General features: G+C 44.9%; 1 protein-coding gene and 1 pseudogene across 1 annotated transcript in view; both read right to left on the reverse strand.

Annotated features, from left to right (window-relative positions):
* The window catches only part of NT5E (5'-nucleotidase ecto), a 57,830-nt gene that overhangs the window by 10,440 nt on the left and 27,805 nt on the right, over positions 1-19,585 (reverse strand). The window contains exons 4-8 of the mRNA XM_045294318.1: positions 12,073-12,400; positions 9,986-10,079; positions 4,797-5,029; positions 3,986-4,181; positions 3,262-3,325 (exon numbers count right to left, since the gene is read on the reverse strand). Coding sequence (XP_045150253.1) covers positions 3,262-3,325; positions 3,986-4,181; positions 4,797-5,029; positions 9,986-10,079; positions 12,073-12,400 — 915 coding nt within the window. The remainder of the gene's footprint in view (positions 1-3,261; positions 3,326-3,985; positions 4,182-4,796; positions 5,030-9,985; positions 10,080-12,072; positions 12,401-19,585) is intronic.
* Positions 3,659-4,924, reverse strand: LOC101643334 (annotated as a pseudogene).

Below are 19,585 nucleotides of genomic sequence, written 5' to 3' on the forward strand. Positions count from 1 at the left end.
CATGGATCCTCTGCTAGAGCTTGAGGCTCCTTTGAGATCTGCTTCGCCACGCTGCTGGTGCCTACATCACATGAGCTTGAGGCTGGTGGATTCTGTTGCCTTGCTTAAGCTCCTGAGGCTCTGACTATTGGTGACCCACTCCACTGTCTGCTTCCTTGACCTTGGACCTGGCAGCCCACGAGTTGAAGGACTTCCAGTATATTAACTTCCACGGAAGTGAGTTTAACTGAAACCTCTGTACTGCTATGTGAACTCTATAGTTCTTCTTGCTGTATAAACTTATCTATCTATCTATCTATCTATCTATCTATCTATCTATCTATCTATCTATTATATATGATCATAAGTCTTCTGGTTTTGTTTCTCTAGAGAACCCTGCCTAACACATTTAGCAACCCAACTGGTAACCCTTGAGTCTACTCCAAGTAAGAAGACACAGCTGCAAAAACCTGCTAACGGTTGGAAAGTGAAACACACGAAGTATGAATTGGGAACATTGGAGGTCGTCAATAATGAAATTGGCCATATCAAGATCGATATCCTAGGCATTAGTGGGTTGAAATGTATTCAAAACTGGCCATTCAGAATCAGAAAGTCATATGCTTTACTATGCCAGTAACGACACAATCAAGAAGCCCTGCCAACCTCTGTCTCAATAGAGGACCCTGGGGCGAGCGGGGAGCCATGCATCTCCCTGGGGCTGGGTGTCACACCACTGTTTCAAGGATACCTACCTGGACGAGGACCACACAAGAAACGTGAAGCCCAGCTTTGAACTCTTGGGTATGATTAAGTTCTTTCACAAAAAAATCCGTGTCTGCAGCCCTCCTCAGGCACACTGGGGCTTGCACTTTCCCTCCCCGGAGATGGTGACACATCATTTCGTCTGTTGTGAGTCAGCTGCCCTTGACTCACAGCTGTTTCCATCACTTCCGCCCGCCCCTCCTGTCAGTCTCTCCCGTTACAGGTATGCAGGAGAGCCTGGAACACGGGCTAGCTGCGAGTGTGCTGGATACCAGGCCCTGGGCTGTCTTTTATTGAATTCTTCACCCAAGAGGGAGGTTTGGTTGTTTTCCCCCACTTTCCAGTTGCGAAGACTGACTGCCACAGGCAATGTGATAAGGTCATATCTGTGACGGAGGAAGAGCGGTGTGGCACGGCACCACACAGCCTCAAAACACCTGCAACAACAACGACCAAACAGAAAGAACAGCAGAAAGCCGGGGCAGACCCAGGACTTCATTTCTGGCCCTTTCCCCCCTACGATGAGTCAGGCGAGATGCTGGGAAGAACCCATCGCGGTCATGCTGCGATGTCGACGACAGAAACTCCTCCCAGCCCAGTGAACCGCAAGGCCAGCACTTCACAAGCGTCTAACAGTTGCTGGCAATCTAAATGTCTCCTTTCCTTGCTCCCTCTGGGGGAAAAAAAAAAAGGAAAACCACCTGGGAACTTTACTTTTACAAAGAGACCCCCATTTCAGCTTTAGCGAGCGTCTTGCCCCATCCCCACGTCAGGGTCACGCTGAGATGTTGGCTGTGGCGTTAGAGGATCCGATGCGCTGCAGAGTGGCAGGGAAGGAAGGTTAATACTCAGTCATCCTCATCCTGGGTTAGCCTGGAGTGTGGTCTTTACTTCAGGGGCCCAGGGCATGTGGCAGCCCCCTCCTACCCATTCTGCAGGGGTTGGTTTGCGGGAAGGTGGAATCCTTGGGTAAGTCCAGACCCTTGGAAGGTGCTGTTCTGCATATGCCCACAAGGTGGCGGACAATGCCCCCATGAGGAAGGCAGAGTACTCATCTGGCAGGGGGTGAGACTGCAGATTCCTGGAAACCCATAGGGTGAGCATTTGTTTTTGTGCCTTTTCTACAAATAGCCATACTTAAAAAGAATTCCGAAGCTGGGAGCATGATGCTTTGGTCAAATGCCTCATCCAATCAATCAGTGTTCAGCCAGCAGTCCCAGAGCCCCGTTGGACTGGCTTTCTCCTCTTCTGAAACAGCACGTTGTGATTCTTTTCCTTAGACAAAATGTGGACTGGCTTGCGTCTTAACCACGTGGATTCGGGAGTAAGGTGGTCCCTTCAGATGTCTCTGATGCAATGGCAGGCCAGGTTTTGCTAGTCTCTGCTCCTCCCATCTCAAGACCCCAGAAAGCCACTGGCAGAAGAAGCAATCCAGGGCTTCACCTGTTCCATACCACTTCACGCCATCCAGCCAACGATGCTCATCGCCCACACCTTCTCTTGACACAGACCCGCTCAACTGCTTGAGAAGCTCAACTCCTCATCTTGGCAAGAAGAAATCATTCACGGGAACATGATCCCAGAACCCATGGGGTTGGGAAGACAGGCTGGGTGGGTGAATGCAGCGTGCACTGTCTGAGGAGGATCAAATTCAGCCTGGCCGGGGTACTGCGGCCATAGGAATCCTTAGAACATGGTGGTCACAAGTAGGGGCCAGCTGATGGCCCAGTGGTCAGAACAGGTGAGCGAGCAGACCAAAGGGCGATAAGAGGTGCAGGGCAGCATTCTGACGTCGTTTTCTTATTAAATACTTTTACTGGGGGCTCTTACATCTCTTATCCCAATCCATACATTCCTCCAGTGTGTCAAGCACATATGCTGCCATCATCATTTTCAAAGCATTTCCTTCCTACTAGAGCCCCTGATATCAGCTCCCCATTTCTTCCCCTTCCCTTCCTCCCTCATGAACCTGTGATAAGTAATAGATTATTATTTTCATATCTTATATCCTCCTCCATTACCCCTCACCCATTTTTTTGTTGTTCATCTCCTTGGGAAGGGGTTATAGATTGATTCCCCCTTTTCTCCCCCCACATTCCCCTAATCCTCCTGGTATCTCTATTCTCCTTGTTGGCCCTGAGGGATTTATCTATCCTGGATTCCCTGCTCTTAACTGTAGCAGTGTGCATGTTCCAGTCTACTCTGATTTGTAAGGTAGAATTGAGGTCAGGATAGTGGGGGGGAAGGATGCATTAAATAAGTAGAGGAAAGTTGTGTGTTTCATCGGTGCACCCTGATTGGCTCATCTCTTCCCTGTGACCTTTCTGTGAGGGGATGTCCAGTTGGCTACAGATGGGCATTGGGTCTCCACTCCATGCCACCCCCCAGCCCCCCTTCACACTGGGTATTGTTTTCTTTCTTTCTTTCTTTCTTTGCACACACTGCTTTTATCAGATGATGGTTGTTAGCTGAATGAAAACAAATAATAGTTAAAAAGCGTCACGCTGAAAAACATACTTGGGTACGTTATGACACATTTTTTTTTAGTCAGACAATAAAAAATGGTACATTCTTGCACCACCTGCCAATGCAAAAAGTTAAACAATGAATAAGTCAACTTAAAAGGTCAAAGACAGCCCCAAACATATTCACGATCTTTTGACATTTCAGACAAAGAAACAGAATAGAAGGAAAATTATAGATTGATTCCCCCTTTTCTCCCCCCACATTCCCCTAATCCTCCTGGTATCTCTATTCTCCTTGTTGGCCCTGAGGGATTTATCTATCCTGGATTCCCTGCTCTTAACTGTAGCAGTGTGCATGTTCCAGTCTTACACATACACCATGATAATAGTCTTACTTTTAGTGACTTTCCTTATCACTCTTTCCTAAAAGCACGACGGCACCGCGAGCCTCATTGCAGATCATGGAGCAGCATCTCGTGGGCTGCGAGGCATGCAGGCTTGTTCACTAGCGGCATCGATGAGTTCACTTTCAGAGACCAGTCATGTAATAAATCATGTGGATCCTTGGGTCTCTGGAAGTTGATCATTCCTGCCAGCCTGTCTACTTTAGCAGAGACGGTCTTGCTACTACGAGATTTGAGAGAAAGGCCCCTGCCTCATCCACAGATCCAGCAGCTGTGCCATAGTCTTCATGGTTACCCGGGTGTAATATTTGGCTATTAATCTAATATTACGTTCAGCAACTCTGTTCTTCAAGTCTTTCCATCTTTTTCCACCTTCCTCTGCGGAGCTAAAAGCATCAATTGCTGGACTCTCGCAAGAGCCTTTCTTAAGTCCACGCCATAGTCCTCCACAAGTGTGGTCCAGGGCATCAACTCCATGGTGGGAAAAAGCTTCAGAAGACCCTTGAGCTTGGGGATTTCTTCTAACTTCTTGTCAGCACTCGCTCGGGGAACCAAATCTGACTGCTGACTGTCGAATGGAGCCAGGAAAACAGAGAAGCATGCTCATCAGAGCCGGCTGCCACGTCCCGCTTTCTGCCTGCATGCCAGAAGCGTCGTGAATTGCTCTGTGGTGTTTACAGATAGACAAGTAAGCGCCTTTATGTGGATCCAGCTGAATCATTAAGTTACAATACTCCAACTTCAATTTCTCTGTGTTCTCCTCCTGGAAAACCTGGGCGTCATTTTCGTGCTGATGCTTTGTGTCCAGATGGAATCCCTCACAGCAAGGCAGAGCCGCATCTGCTCCACGATAAACCCCACTCGCTCGTTCCTTCCCATCGACCTGCACGTTTCCACCTGCAGCTCTTGGAAGACGGAGGCTGCCTCTTTTCTTCTTTTACGGTTGTCAATGTTTTAGTCAGGCGAGCCTGCTCGATTGCAACATAAATCTTCCTCTCTGTGACCCTTCGTAGCGTCTCAGTTCATCGAAGTTTGGTTAGGAGGCCTGTGATTTCCTCAACGTAAGGAGAGCGCTGTTGAACCATTTTTGGAACAGCTTGTCCTAACTGACTGCATCTTTTTGACAAAGGCTTCATACTTTCATTTAGTAAATCCCATTCTTCAGCCTCATAGCACATCTTACTACTGCCACGACGAGCCGGGCTGGAGCCACCATGTCTGAGGCCGCGCGGGTGTGCTTTTCCGAGGAGACGAGGTCTCAATGCCTCCTTGACGTCTTCCTTCCTCGGCCAGCTTCTCGCACTCCGGCAGACGCTGAGCCACTAGCCTGGTCCCAGCCGCCGTCCGTCCGCCATGGTTTCTGCCCCAGTGTCCCTTGACGTGCCTCTGTTTCCCCCTGAGGCTGTTTTCAACAGGCTGAATTCGAGACTGTTTCAAGGCTGTTCACACTATGGTTTCGATGCAGACAGGGCTAACTGGAGAACGTAAGGATTGGGATCCTTATTGAAACAACTGAGTAAAAGTAAGTGGCTCTGAGTTGTTTTCATTGGTTGCTGCCTTAGTCCGTTCGCCTTGCTATAACAGAAATACCACAGTGGATGATGGTTTCAGTCAGCAGAAATACAGTCTTTCATAGTTTAAAAGGCTGTTGGCCCAAATCCAGGGAAGGGGTTCTCTGTGTTGGCTCTGGAAGAAATCTTCACCTCCTTTCAACATCTGGGTCAGATGGTCTTGGAGAGCCGCCCACGTCCTGGCGTCAGTGTCCACCTAGCTCTGGGAGATTTGCAGCACAGGGACCGCCAGTTCGTCTTTCTTGGTGGTAGTCAAATCCTTGATCTTTGCTTAATCCTGGACCCTTTGCTAAGCCGCTTGTCAGGCGACCCTCAAGGCCGCTCGTTCACAGCAGATCAGGGCTATTCCCCACCTCGGTGACGGTGCTCTTTCCCACCTGAATCTCCGTGCAATTGATTGGGTGATCACATCTGGTCACATCGCGGGGACGATCCATTACACAACATCCAAAAGTTCCTGGGGGAAAATTCATTATCTTTCCATTCCACTGCCCTATGGACAATCTGAAGCCCCTTCGTATAAGTGCCAAGCCACTGAGAACCAGGGCCCAGCCAAATTGACACATACTCAGGGAGGACACTATGCAATCCATGAGCGTTGTCTTTGCGTTGACTCTGACCTTTTAGAAAGCATCTTCAGGACCACTGGTCGATCAGCGTCCATTGTTGCAGGTAGTGTCAGTTCACCTCATTGAAGGAACACCACTAGCTCTACTTCACCAAACAGGAGGTCCTTTTTCAGTGATTGCCCTTCTCTGAGGATACATCCAAATGCATTAAGTCAACGTCTTACCATATTTGATCCCAAGGAGCATTCTGGTTATATTTCTCCGAAGACCGATTTGTTCTTCAAATGGGTAATTAGCATATTTCAAATCAGGGCTTCCAGGGAACAGAGTCTCTCTTTGAAATGGCTCAGATGCACTTTCTGCATAGCCGCTTGGACCGGCCTGCTGCTTTAAATTTCCTCAGCCAGCGCCGCACTGTTGGCCAAGATTACCCTATGTTTTGGTGGCCCGGGGTTAAGGGAAAGGTCAGTGAGTCCAGCCCCTCAGCCACTGCCCAGGGAAAGATGAAGCAGACTGCTTCTGTGAAGATTCCCGTCTTGGAAACCCTAGGGGGCAGTTGTGCTCTGTCCACGAGTCGGCATGGACTCAAGGGCAGCGGTGAGTGGGTTTCTGCTCCCTTCCCAGAGGCCCATTCCGGCCTCTTTCTACTCCACGTGACATCCCGAGTGCCCTTCCTAAATACGATCACGTTCCTCCCAGGTTTAAACTCTTCCCCTGGAGCAAAGACAGAATGTTTCACAGGAGCATCATAGATGATGAGAGCGAGGCGGTCCGGCCTTTCGGTCCCCCCAGCTCCATCTGGAGCAGCTCCTCTGCACTGCGGTCGGTCCTCTTAGCCTCGGCCCATTTCTAGACCGCACCCACCTGCTTCAGAGCCTCTGCGAATGGCACTAAGAACTTTTGGAATCAGAGGCCCACCTCTGGGTTAGTTACATCTTTTCCTCTTAGTTTATTTCTCTGTGAAGGGGAGAAAATAGTACGTAATTCCCATCTCTCAGGGTTATTTGGAGAATTTAAAAAGTGACTGCAGCAAATTAAACTTGACTTGAGGTTAACAAAACAAAAACAAACCTCCATGCTGACGCCTTGCAACACTGCAGGGTTGGGGTGAACTGCCCTTGTGAGTTTTATAACTATTTACAGGATTAGAAAGCCCCGTCATTCTCCGGCAGAACAACTGGGGATTTTGAACTGCTGACTGCAAAGAAAGTATCGTTCATAATCCCTACATCCAGGGCTCGTTGACTTAAGCACTCAGTGAAGATTACTTCTAGAGCCCCTAAGGAACCCTGGTGCTGCTGTGGGGTAAGCATTGGGTTACTAACCACAAGGTTGGCAGTTTAAACCCACCAGCTGCTCCTTCAGATAGAGATGAGGCTTCCTCTTCCTGGAAAGATTTACAGCCCCAGAAATGCTATAAGGATCTCTACTCTTTGTATTCAACCTCATCTGTCTGGCATGAGTCCGAATCGACTCTGCAGCAGTGGGTTTTGGTTTTTATAGCGTGCCTGGGTGGTACAGAGGAACCCTGGTGGCATAGTGGTTACACATCGGACTGTGATTTACAAGATCAGATGTTCGAAACCACCAACTGCTTCTCGGGAGAATGATGGGGATTTGCTCCTCTCATTAACAGTAATTGTCTTGGAAACTCCCAGGGGCCGTTCTACCCGGTCCTATAGGGTAACATGCTAGAAGTTGGCATGACTCAATGTTTGTTTATTTGTTTTGGTTGGGGAGGCAAGGAGTTGGTATAAATGTTACTCAGATAATAATTTTTTTAAATCATTTTATTGGGGGCTCATACAACTCTTAGCACAATCCATACATCCATCCATTGTGTGTCAAGCACATTTGTACATTTGTTGCCATCATCATTCTCAGAACATTTGCTTCTACTTGAGCCCTTGGTATCAACTCCTCATTTTTTCCTCTCCCTTCCCACTACCCCCTCCCTCACGAACCCTTGATAATTTATACATTATTATTATTTTGTCATGTCTTACACTGTACGACGTCTCCCTTCACCCACTTTTCTGTTGTCCATCCCCCCAGGGAGGAGGTTATATGTAGATCCTTGTAATCGATTCCCCCCTTTCTACCCCACCTTCCCTCCACCTTCCTGGTATCGCACTCTCAGCACGGGTCCTGAAGGAGTCATCTGTCCTGGATTCCTGTATTTCCAGTTCCTATCTGTACCAGTGTACATCCTCTGGTCTAACTGGATTTTTAAGGTAGAACTGGAATTATGATAGTTGGGGGTGGGGGAGGAGGAAACTCAGATGATAGTTTAAAGAGTGATGGTTTGATTCCATTGAGAGGTGTCTCAGAGAATAAACCTGGTGATCCACTTCCAAAAAATAAGCCATTGAAAACTCTATGAAACACAATTCTACTGCCAAACACATGGGTCACCATGAGTCAGAATCTACTTAATGCCAACTGATTATTATTATTTACCAAGTTGACATCTGATCTTAGCCAATGTTGGTCCCTGAGAATACTCCTTCAATTTGACTAGATCCTTCTATTGTATTTTCACATCTTGTATTTCTCTCCTCTCTAGCACGATTTGTAATTATTATTTATACATGTATTATTGCATTTAAAAAATTCCAGAGCACAGGGCTGTGCTTGTGCAGAGTTGCTATATAAACCAAGAGGCACCATCTGAACAGAGCAAGGGAACCCAGCAGGGTTTAACATCAAGGAATGTGTGTGTGAGGGCTTTATCCTTTTGTCATAATGAGTAAATAATCCAAGAGACTGGAGTATATGAAGAAGAGCACAGAATTGGGATTGGAGGAAGGGTCATTAATCACTTGTAATATTAATATGCAGATAACACAAGCCTGTTTGCTGAAAGTGAACTATATTTGAAGTACTTACTAATGAAAATCAAAGAATACAGCTTTCACTATGGATTATAATTCAATGTAAAGGAAATAAAAATCCACCCACTGGACCAATAGACAACACTACAGTAAGCAGAGAAAATAAATTACGTCGTTAAGGATTTACTTGGATCCACAATCAATGCTCTTGGAAGCAGCAGTCAAGAACTCAAACGAAGTATTACACTGGGCAAATTTTCTCCACCATATCTCTAACGTGTTCAGGAGCAAAGATGTCCCTTTGAGGACTGGGGTGCACTTGACACAAGCCATGGTATTTTCATTTGTCTCATATGCATATAAAAGTTGGACAATGAGTAAAGAAGCCTACAGAAGAATGGACACATCTGAATTGTAGTTTGATGAAGACTGTTGAAAGTGCCATGTCCTGGGAGAATAACAAAGAATTTCAAATCTGTGTTTGAAAGAAGTAAATCCAGAATGCTTCTTCCAAAGGAGGAGAGTGAGACTTTGTCACACAGATTTTGGACATGTTACGAGAGACCAGTCCCTGGAAAAGGGCTGCACGCTTGGTAAAGTAGAGGGTCAGCGAAAAAGAGGAAGATTCTCGATCAGAGAGACTGATCCAGTGTCTGCAGCAAAGGCTGAAACATAACAATTGTGAGGATGGGCAGGCCCGGGCTGTGTTTAGTTCTGCGGAACATGCATGCAGGGTGGCGATGAGTTGGTTCCAGCTCTACAGCACTTATTAACTAATAACATGTATTTGTAGCTGTTCTTGTTGGCTTAGATTCCTCTTCTTCCAAAAAATAGTATTTATCCTTCCTATGAACAGTGACTGCCAGACATGTCACTTTGTCATTCTGTAATGGCTTATGTGTGGTGATGCTGGACGTGATGCCACCAGTCACTCATAGTGGACAGGTTTCAGTGGTGCTTCCAGACTAAGACAGACTAGGAAAAGGGAAGAGATGGATCATTTCTGAAGAACTAGCCACTGAACCCTTCCAAATAACAGTGGAACATTGTCTGATAGAGTGCCACAAAATGACTACTCAGGTTCGAAGACACTCAAAATCCAACTGGGAAAGAGCAACTTCCTCAAACAGAGTTGATCTTAATGACATTAGTTGGGATGCAGTAATCTTAAATACTTGTTATATATAATATCTATTTATACACACACACACACAACAACCCAGTTGCTAACAATATGATTCTGACTCATAAAAGTCCTACGTGAGTCAGAGCAGAACTGAACTCAGTTTTTTCTTTTAATTGAAAGAACTTCATTTAGCATTAGCCAGATGGACTCGGTTAGATGACTCAGACTTTGTGGACAACATCTAAAGCGTCAGAGTCAGGAGCCAGTCTTACACAGGCCTTTTTCTCTCTGTCAGGCCTGATCAGGGGGTTGACCTTGGCTACATCAGTGTCGTAGAGCTTCTTCACAGCCCGTTTCATCTGGTACCTGTTGGCCTTGACATCCACAATGGACACGTTTGGTGTTATCTTCGATCTTCACGGCGGACTCTGTGGTCAGGGGGAACTTGATGACAGCATAGCAGTCAAGCTTGTTCCTCCTGGGGGCGCTCTTCTGAAGGTACTGGGCTGCCTTCCTCGTCTCAGGGCCATGGGCTGCTGAAAAGTGGATGTGCAGATCTGTGTGTGTGTGTGTGTCTGTGGACATCTTTCAGCATGGCCTTCTTGGCTTTTAACACCTTGCTTTGGTTTCTGTTTTGGGAGGGGCAGGGGTTTCCTTGTTGACCATGGGCTTCATCTTTGTAAAAAGGTCCATGGATCTGTTGGTAGAAAGAGGGGGAGGACCAACCCTCTAGTGGGGAATAAAATGACTAATAATACATTTATGGACCTCAAGAGGAGAGTATGCTGACACTATGCTTCTTATAGGGCCCATTGGTCCAAGTGTCTGTATAATCCTCAGGGATCCAGGCTATGGGTCATAGAATACCGAGACATTGAACCCTGAATCTTCAAGGTGCACAACATACTCCAAAGGCCATACCAGGAGGATGTGATGTAGAAACCCCATGACATGAACTGAGCTATACAGCAAGCACACGTGTAACCCGAAGACTTAAGGCCAAAATTACAAGGAATGTGAAGAAGCAGAGGAGAGCTATCCCCAAAGTATTGCCTATCAGAGGCAGACTAGCATATACGTACCACTTCAGTGCCCTCCTTGTATTACTAAGAGGTCTCTCAGGCTGGCAGACCTGGGTCTGACATTATCAGTGAGTATTATGTAAGTTTTACTTGACCACTGACTCCCATTGTTTGTGTAAATAACGTCCAGTCACCGAAGGACTTAATCTGTGCAAGCCAATAATCCAGGTATCGCGATGTGCAGTTAGCCTACACTTATTTAATCTCCCTTCCTCCATGGCGTTCTAAATACATGATCATGGGCTAAATCACTGACACTATAAACAGAAGAACCGTATGCTCCAGGAAGAGGATCCATAAGATTCGTTACCATAAAATAATAAAGCTGTCTCTCAGAGAACCAGAGGTAGACAGAAAACATAGATGTAGGAATGGGTTTGGGGCTCAAATGATCCTAGCTTCAAAGCGTCAATGTAAGATCTTACGACGTGGCCTTGCCTGATACTTGTCCTCACAAAGGACATGCGGGGTGCTATGGCAAAGAGTAGGGAAGAAATTAGATGGTGCCGGGCTACCACAAAGAATAGCATCTGGGGTCTTCAAGGCTGGTTTTCAAACAAGCAGTCATCTAAGTGGGGTATCAACTACGCCTACATTGAAGGGGTACAACTACGCCTACAACTACGCCTACATCGACATCTGTGAGCCAGGGTTATAAAAGATAAAGTCCAAATCCAAAAGAAGAAATATTATCAAGACCATAAATTGTAAAATTCTCATTTGCAGAATGCTATGGAGGACCGCGGACGTGCAAGACACATTTGTAGGATTTACGCATGGAACACGCCTTTGGTGATTTACGTGTGACCATTATGGAAGGATAGGAACAACGTGGTTATCAGACAGAGTATCAGAGAGATGATTATTGTAGATTAAAAGCATAGATATGAAAAAAAAAAGGATAGATCTGATGTAATGGTTAAAACCTTGTGATCTGATCTTCCTTTTGATACACTTTGACTTTATCTGGTTTTTAACATTTCCTTTTTTTCCACATAGGGGCTTCTCTCTGTTGTATTTTGGTATTGTTGGTAGCATTTTTGACCCTCTGATATGTATTTTTCAGTTTGGGTGAACACATAGAGACAATAACTAGAAGAAAGGTGCCTGGGGGTATGGCAGGTGAGGTAAAGGGGAGTTACTATTGAGGAGGTCTATACATCTTTACCAGATTCGACAGCCCCACCTTTTTCCTGTTCAGCAGCTGGTGGTCTGAACTGGCAACCAGGAATGGAATTGACGTGCAATTGTGAAATCAACAAATTATTCTTCATAATGTCTCCTTTTTGTAAGATTTGCACATGTTGACATTCAGTATATATTGAAGAACAGTAACAAAATAACTGTTGCTAAGGCAAAAGAGACAAAGTAACCCATGTAGTGGTCCTGGTTGCATAGTCTTAATGAGAGAGTTACCTGTATACAGAAACGTGTTGGAGTGCCCTCCTACCACCACATCCACGCCTCTCACTTTCTGAGCAATGAGTTTATCCATTTCAAAGCCAGAGTGTCCCAGTGCAATAATTTTGGTCACATTTAGAGCTTTTAGCTTATCCACTTCCTGTTGCACTGTAGTGATTTCATCTTCAAACACTAAATTCGTTCCTACAGAACAAATGAAATAAAATGGACATTAATTAGCATTATTTATTATTACATTGCTTACATACATGCCAGGATACCAAGTATAAGCACCTTAATTTGCCAAAGCTCTTAAATGATTTAGACTACAACATGTTTGCAAATTAAATAAATTTAAATTAAGTAAAATTTAAAGGAATATCATTCATTCACATTCATTTAACACTGCATCAATTACTTTAACCTTGTGGATGATATTGTTTTGCACAAACGAAATTCCACACAATAATGAGATTTCACATCTGGATTTGTTTCAATCTATTTTTATATTTAGATGTCCATAAGACCAGTGCATAAAATGGCTTAGCCTGTTTATAGAACAGTGCTATATAAGGCAACTTCAAGGCTTTGTTTGCAAGTTCAGGATCATCGGTCTTTAAATGTAACAAAATACTGCTGGCAAAGGGTTTTTGAACACCAATTTTAACATGCCGGTTGAAAACTTTGTCTTGTTCAATGGAAGATGAGGTTAACATCTGGGCATGACGGAAAACTGCGTTAAATAAGGTTCTAATCTATTTAGGGCTGGGGCTGGAAGAGTGAATGGTCTTCGCTGTCTGTGTACGCCTTGATGTCGTGGTACCAAACATCGCCCCTTGGCGAGTCTGACTGCATTAGCACCAGTTTCTCCCACTGTTTCTGTAGCCAGCTCTGAACCAGCCCTGCGGTCTGTGGCTTTTATTAGTACAGATTTGACTGCAAACCCAGGCAGAGGGTCGCTGTGCAGCCCTCTGCTACAGGGGAATCCTCCAGACACGCCAGATTTCCTGGTGCTGATTTCTAAAGCCCATCATTAAAATAAGAATGCCCCCCCCCCAAATCAGTGACCACTCATAGGAATTCCAAATGCTGAGCCCGCAAACCCCAGGTGGAAAAGTATTGACCCTGTCCAAGAGCAGTAAGAGTGCTCAAAACAGTGGGTGAAGGGAGACAGAGGACAATGTAAGATATGAAAATAATAACAATTTATAATTTATCAAGGGTTTATGAGGGAGGGAGGGAGGGAAAAATGAGGAGCTGATAGCAAGGGCTCAAGTAGAAAGAAACATATTTTGAAAATGATGATGGCAACATATGTACAAAAGTGCTTGACAGGGATCAGGTATCAAGGAACAAAAATCACATCATTGTGAATGAGGGGCAGTGCAGATTGGGGACCCAAAGCCCATCTGTGGGCAGCTGGACATCCCCTTACAGAAGGGTCATGGGGAGGAGGATAGCCAGTCAGGGTGCGATGTAGCAACGATGAAACATACAACTTTCCTCTAGTTCCTAAATGCTTCCTCCCCCGACTCTCATGATCCCCATTCTACCTTACAAATCTGGCTAGACCAGAGGACATACACTGGAACAGATAGGAACTGGAAACACAGGGAATCCAGGACAGATGATCCCTTCAGGACCATTGGAGTGAGGAGTGATTACCGGGAGGGTGGAGGGAGGGTGGAGTTGAAAGGGGGAACAGATTACAAGGATCTACATATAACCTCCTCCCTGGGGGACAGACAACAGAAAAGTGGGTGAAGGGGAGTCATCGGACAATGCAAGACATGACAAAATAATAATAATTTAGAAATTATCAAGGGTTCATGAGGGAGGGGGAGCAGGGAGGGAGGGTAAAAATGAGGAGCTGATACCAAGGGCTCAAGTAGAAAGAAAATGTTTTGAGAATGATGATGGCAACGAATGTACAAATGTGCTTGACACAATTGATATATGTATGGATTGTGATAAGCGTTGTATGCGCCCCCAATAAAATGATTTTTTTAAGTGCTTGACACAACGGATGTATGTATGGATTGTGATAAAAGCTGTAAGAGCCCCCAATAAAATTATTTTTTTTAAAAAGAGAACTAAAAACACATTCTTTGTTGCATTATAAGGAGCCAATACTTGTGTACTGAACACCTTGAATAGCACAAACTGTTCAGTGATTGACTACTCAAAATACAAACAAACAAACAAACAAGCAACCCCCAAAACCCACTGCCACTGAATCGATTCTGATGCACACTGACCCTACAGGGCAGGGGAAAACTGCCCTTGTGGGTTTCGGAGACCCTGAGTGTGTATGGGAGTGGAAAGCCTCATGTTTACAGGAATAGAAAGTAAGGCACCTGGTAGTACTGACCTGCTGACTTTGTGGCTAGAAGCCTAACTCATGACCCACTATACCACCAGGGTTGGGAAACCACCCAGGGGCATCTTAGAGGGGAAGCCTGGTGGTCTGTTTCTAAAGTTTCCAGTCTTGAAATTCTATGGAGTTGCTCCACTCTGCATACCTGGAATGGACTTGTTGTCTAACTAACTAACTAACTAACTAACTAACTAACTAACTAACTAACTAACTAACTAACAACTAACTACAACACTGTATGCTGTGACAGGAAACTCTAAAGGTTTTAACATCAGTTAACTCAACATGTGGATATTACAATGAACGATAAACCACATGATTAATGACAGAGATGAGAAGGTCCACCCAAATGGTCTGAAAATTCAAAGTTCCCATATGTCTTGTGTTTGGGGGTACAGCGATTCCAGTAAGTTGTAAGCAACATTTAAAATCTAGAGTTGCAACAACTGTGCCACTACTGTCAGCTATGAAACATCAAGAGTCAATGTGGTTCCCCTGCTTGCCTCTCAGCACTACGCCACCTTTTCTGCGAAACTTTCCCTGGCCAGCCCTTTAAGGCAGCGGTTCTCCACCTGTGGGTGTCGACCCCTTTGGGGTTCAACTGACCCTTTCACAGGGGCCACCTAAGACCACTGGAAAACATATTTCCAATGGTTGGGGGTTACCATAACACGAGGAACTGTATTAGAGGGTCGCGGCATTAGGAAAGTTGAGAACCACTGCTTTATTTTATTTTATTTTATTTTTTTTTAGGGAAAAGAAAGGCTTTATCTGGACAAACAGATGCTAGTCATTTCTGTGTTTCTGGACATCAGCCAGAGAACCACTGCTTTAAAGTAAAAGGATGTGCCCTGCCCTGTGCCACACTTGCCTTTGTCCCTCCCGCTCAAATTTCTCCACAGTACCCACCAAGTTTGCACACACTAGCCATCGCAAGTGTCCTCCCACTGAATATATACGCGCCCATGGCTAGGGATTTTTTTTCTTTTTCTGAGGAAGGGAGTTAGTAATCTTGATGCCTACAATAGTGCCTGGCATGTAAATAAACATGAAGTGCAATAGATGAACAAATGAGGAACAGAATGCTGGGACCTTCATGTAATGCTACCATCGGCTGCTTTGGTGTGACAGCAAGAAGGGATAGAAAAGTTCAGACTGATGTCTCAGAGGACAAAGGGATGCATTCTCTACACACATCAAACACCTACCTCCCGGGACCAGGTATCACACCAAGAAGCCAGGAGATGGATTTCAGGATGCCAAAAGGAGAATTATATTGTAGGCATTTTATTACCTCCCCAAGTAAATGAAAGGCACTAGGAGTACAAGTTATAGCTGTGGGATTCCAGACTGAAGGGATTGGGCTGGCTTAGGAGCCAGGATCAGAAAGAACTCGTGCCAGCCCGCTGAGTCTTGGTCTTAGCAGAGGTAGGTGCTCCCCGAAACATTCCATCCTACTCACTCCAACTCACCCCACAATAGTCAGTGGACAGTCCAACCCATGATTCCCAGGAGCTGTTATCAAGAGCGCCATGCCTTCTGATGCCCCTGGGCCCCCAGCACAACCTCCAGTTTCTCTCCTGTAACATAGGGCTCGCAGCCTTCTACTCCATGCAGTCTGATGGCTGGAATCTCCACGTCTCTAGCAACAACCTCTCTCACCTCTTAGGTCCTGGTTGCTGACAATGAAACATGCATAAAACTTTTCTCCACATTCTGCCTGAACTCCATCAGGCTTTCGGGAGCCCTTCACTCAAGTCTGTCATTACCTGGGTGGTTCCCACATTTCTGCTCTCAGTACTCATTCCACTCAAATATACTGCACACCGTGCCCCAACTGGCAGGTCAGTGAATGGGGTGGACAAAGTTCCCATGCTCATCAAGCTTAACAATCTAGTACGTGACTCCAGATTCCCTTCTGGAATGCCTTTGCTCCCAAGATGCTTCATGTGCAGACTCCTTGTGGGGATCAAGGCAGTTCTTTCCCAAGATGACCTGATCCCCAGGACAACCATCAAATTCCTTCCCCAAATCCCGACTTTGTTCATGATTCTCTTACAGCCTTAAATCACATTTGGTCTTAAGTGAACTAAAAGAAAACAAACCCAGGCAATGAAATACAAATCATACAGACAGTCTGCTCTTGAATTTGCTATCTAATGAGCACTTACTCAGTTTTTCAATAAACTCACATCTTCACCCAAAGATCCTAAGGTAGTCTCTATAATAGGCTTCAAATGCACAGCGAGGAGACACTTAGGCTCTGACGGCAGGTTGCTCAGGTCCATGTGGGAAGCAGAGGGTAAGGGACAAATGGGATACACCAGTGTGGCTGTACCCAAAGACACATGTGTGAGCTGGGAGCACTGGGGACCCAGAGGGAGAGTGTCCAGCCCTCTGGGCAGGTGCGTTCTCTAGCCCTCTCCATGTCCAGAGCCGGTTTGTTAGCATGTCAGGCAGTCTTTACCCACATTTTGCAGACAGACTAGAGAGGCCCTGGGAAAATTAATCATCAGAGCCCTGCTCTCTGTGGAGGGAGGTGGGAGGACCACGGGCTGGCTGGACAGGTTGGAGAAGGCCAGCCTCAGACTGCTTCGTCAGGTCCTTGTGGTGTGAGCACATCCCTCTTAGTCAGCAAAGTACTTACTAAATGTTTCAAAAGTGAGAGAATCCTCAAAGGGGAGCTCATAGGCACACGCTACCCCAGTAATCACCTTAAAAACAACAGCTAATACCAGTGGCTTCACGCAGTTTAAGAAGGCTTGCTCACCCCTGAGGCGGATGGCCCATGCCACCTCTAGCACGGAGAACCCCTGCCTGTACAGTGGCGAGCAGAAAGGCTCCACTGCTGCCCTACCTTCAACTTTGTCTCCTTTCTCAACAGCTGACCTTTATATTGATATTTTTCAATGGCCTAGGCTTTCTGTAACAAGAATAAACATACTAGTTTTCTAGTTGTTGAATCTTCTACCAGTTAATTCTTAATGGAAACTTTTGTTTCTGAATTTCTAGCTCCTACCTTCCTTTTTTCCCCCCTCCAAATATGGAAATAAACTTAATTTGGATATATTTAGAGAAAACTCATTTCTTCTCTCACTACCAAAGTGTTTCAGTAAAAGCAATTCAATGACAACTGCTTAAAAATAGTTCTTGAATGGTTATTATATATACACGAGAAGGCTTCAAAAAGTTCATGGGAAAATGGCATTAATCATTTCATTTCTCCACAATCTTTTTGAAGCCTCCTTGTATATATATATATGTGTATGTATACACACATATGTGAATGTATATATAGCCACATATGAATGCATACATACATATCTTGGTGGCACAACTGTTAAAGCACTTAGCTGCTAACAGAAGGTTCTAAACCACTTTTCTTTGATGGAGAGAGCTGTGGCCGTCTGCTTCCACGGGATTCACAGCTTTGGAAACTGATGGGGTAGTTCTATGTCCTTACAGGCCACTCTGAGCTGTACACAAGTGGATGGCAATGGCTTTGGTTTCTGGGTTTCTTTGGGTGCTATTGAGCTGACTTCAACTTGAAACAGACAATGGGGCTGCGGCGAGGTGGGAAAATAGAATCAAAAGATAATGGGATTTTTCCACGAACGTTTTGAAGTTCCTCATCTATAGGAGGGTGCATAAAAAGGTATTGCTACAAAATCATAGAAGTTTCATTTAAAAAGACCTCAGAACGTGAAGCTATTGTCTCTCATCTCGGCCAGCACACCTGTGAAGGCATTGTTTCCATCTCTCTGATCCTTTCCCAAAGAATTCTGCCCTTTTCAATTTTTCCTCAACTTTTCAGTTTTCAAGTACTCAAAGTGTGTTTCTTTGAAATATTCTTTTAAAGTTTCAAGGGAAAGAGAAGAGGAAGAAGAAGTCTAAAGGGGCCAGATGAGGACAGGTGAGTGGATGGGTAAGGTTCCCAATGATGTTCCCCTTGCTGTCCTCAGAGAATGAGTAGGGTTCTTGTCATGATGGAAAAAATTCCACGGTTCAAAGTTCTTGCCATATTTTCTCACCAATACGTTTAAAATTTTCCTGAAACTTCTTCCTAATAAGCCTCTATGATCATTCTGTGTCCTTGGAGAAAAATCTATCAAGTTGACCCTGTTGGAATCCCAGGAAAAAAGTTACTATAAACTTCCGAGCTGACCTCTCTGTCTTGAATTTAGTTGGCTCAGCAAGTCCTCTCAGAAGGTGCTATTTTGATTATTTTAGAAGCCTCCCTATGGAGACTGAGACAAGTGTAATGCTGAGAGACCTTGTCTGTTGCATCCACAGATGGCAGACAATGTTCAAACATCGTTTTTTTGGCATAAACTTATTCATGTATCAACCGAAATCCTAAAAGCAATCATTTTTTACTCATTCTCAGATATACACAAAAATGTATATATCTGAGAATGAATCAAAAAGCATATACACACGTGTGTATGCATTCTATATTCACGTGTCTTGAATATATATACATATACACATCTCGACTGATATATTCATAGAATATATATTTTCTACAAAAGTTTTAATATAAAAGAAAATATATATATATTTAATATAAAAGAAAATATATATTTTCTACAAAAGTTTTAATATTAAAACTCCAAAATATCAAAAGAGGAAAAGGAGCATCAAAATTAAAGATAAGGCAAGCTACTGGAACTGATCTCAGATCCCAGTTCTGGGGTTCCGTCTCCACCCGGGAAGAGATAGAGAGTTGTGTGGCTCATTCTCCAACAGGGCTTAGCTTTGGATCCCAATGGCTTTCACTTCCAATTTAAAAGGACAGGACAAACTTACTCTGAAAAAAAAACGGTCATTTGTGTCAACAAAGATGCTCAGAAGAGAAAAGTCTGTAAGAAAAAACTCAGACTCTGTGGAACCGAAGGGAACTTCTGCCCGGTCCTGCACGTTGTTCCTACTTTTACCACAAAACAAAACTCACTGCCACCACCTCAGTGCTGACTCACGGCGACCCTATAGGACAGGGTAGAACTGCCCTT

Source organism: Echinops telfairi, unplaced genomic scaffold (assembly GCF_000313985.2).
Source record: "Echinops telfairi isolate 266 unplaced genomic scaffold, ASM31398v2 ScPeMD7_3533;HRSCAF=4204_0, whole genome shotgun sequence".
NCBI lineage: Eukaryota > Metazoa > Chordata > Mammalia > Afrosoricida > Tenrecidae > Echinops > Echinops telfairi.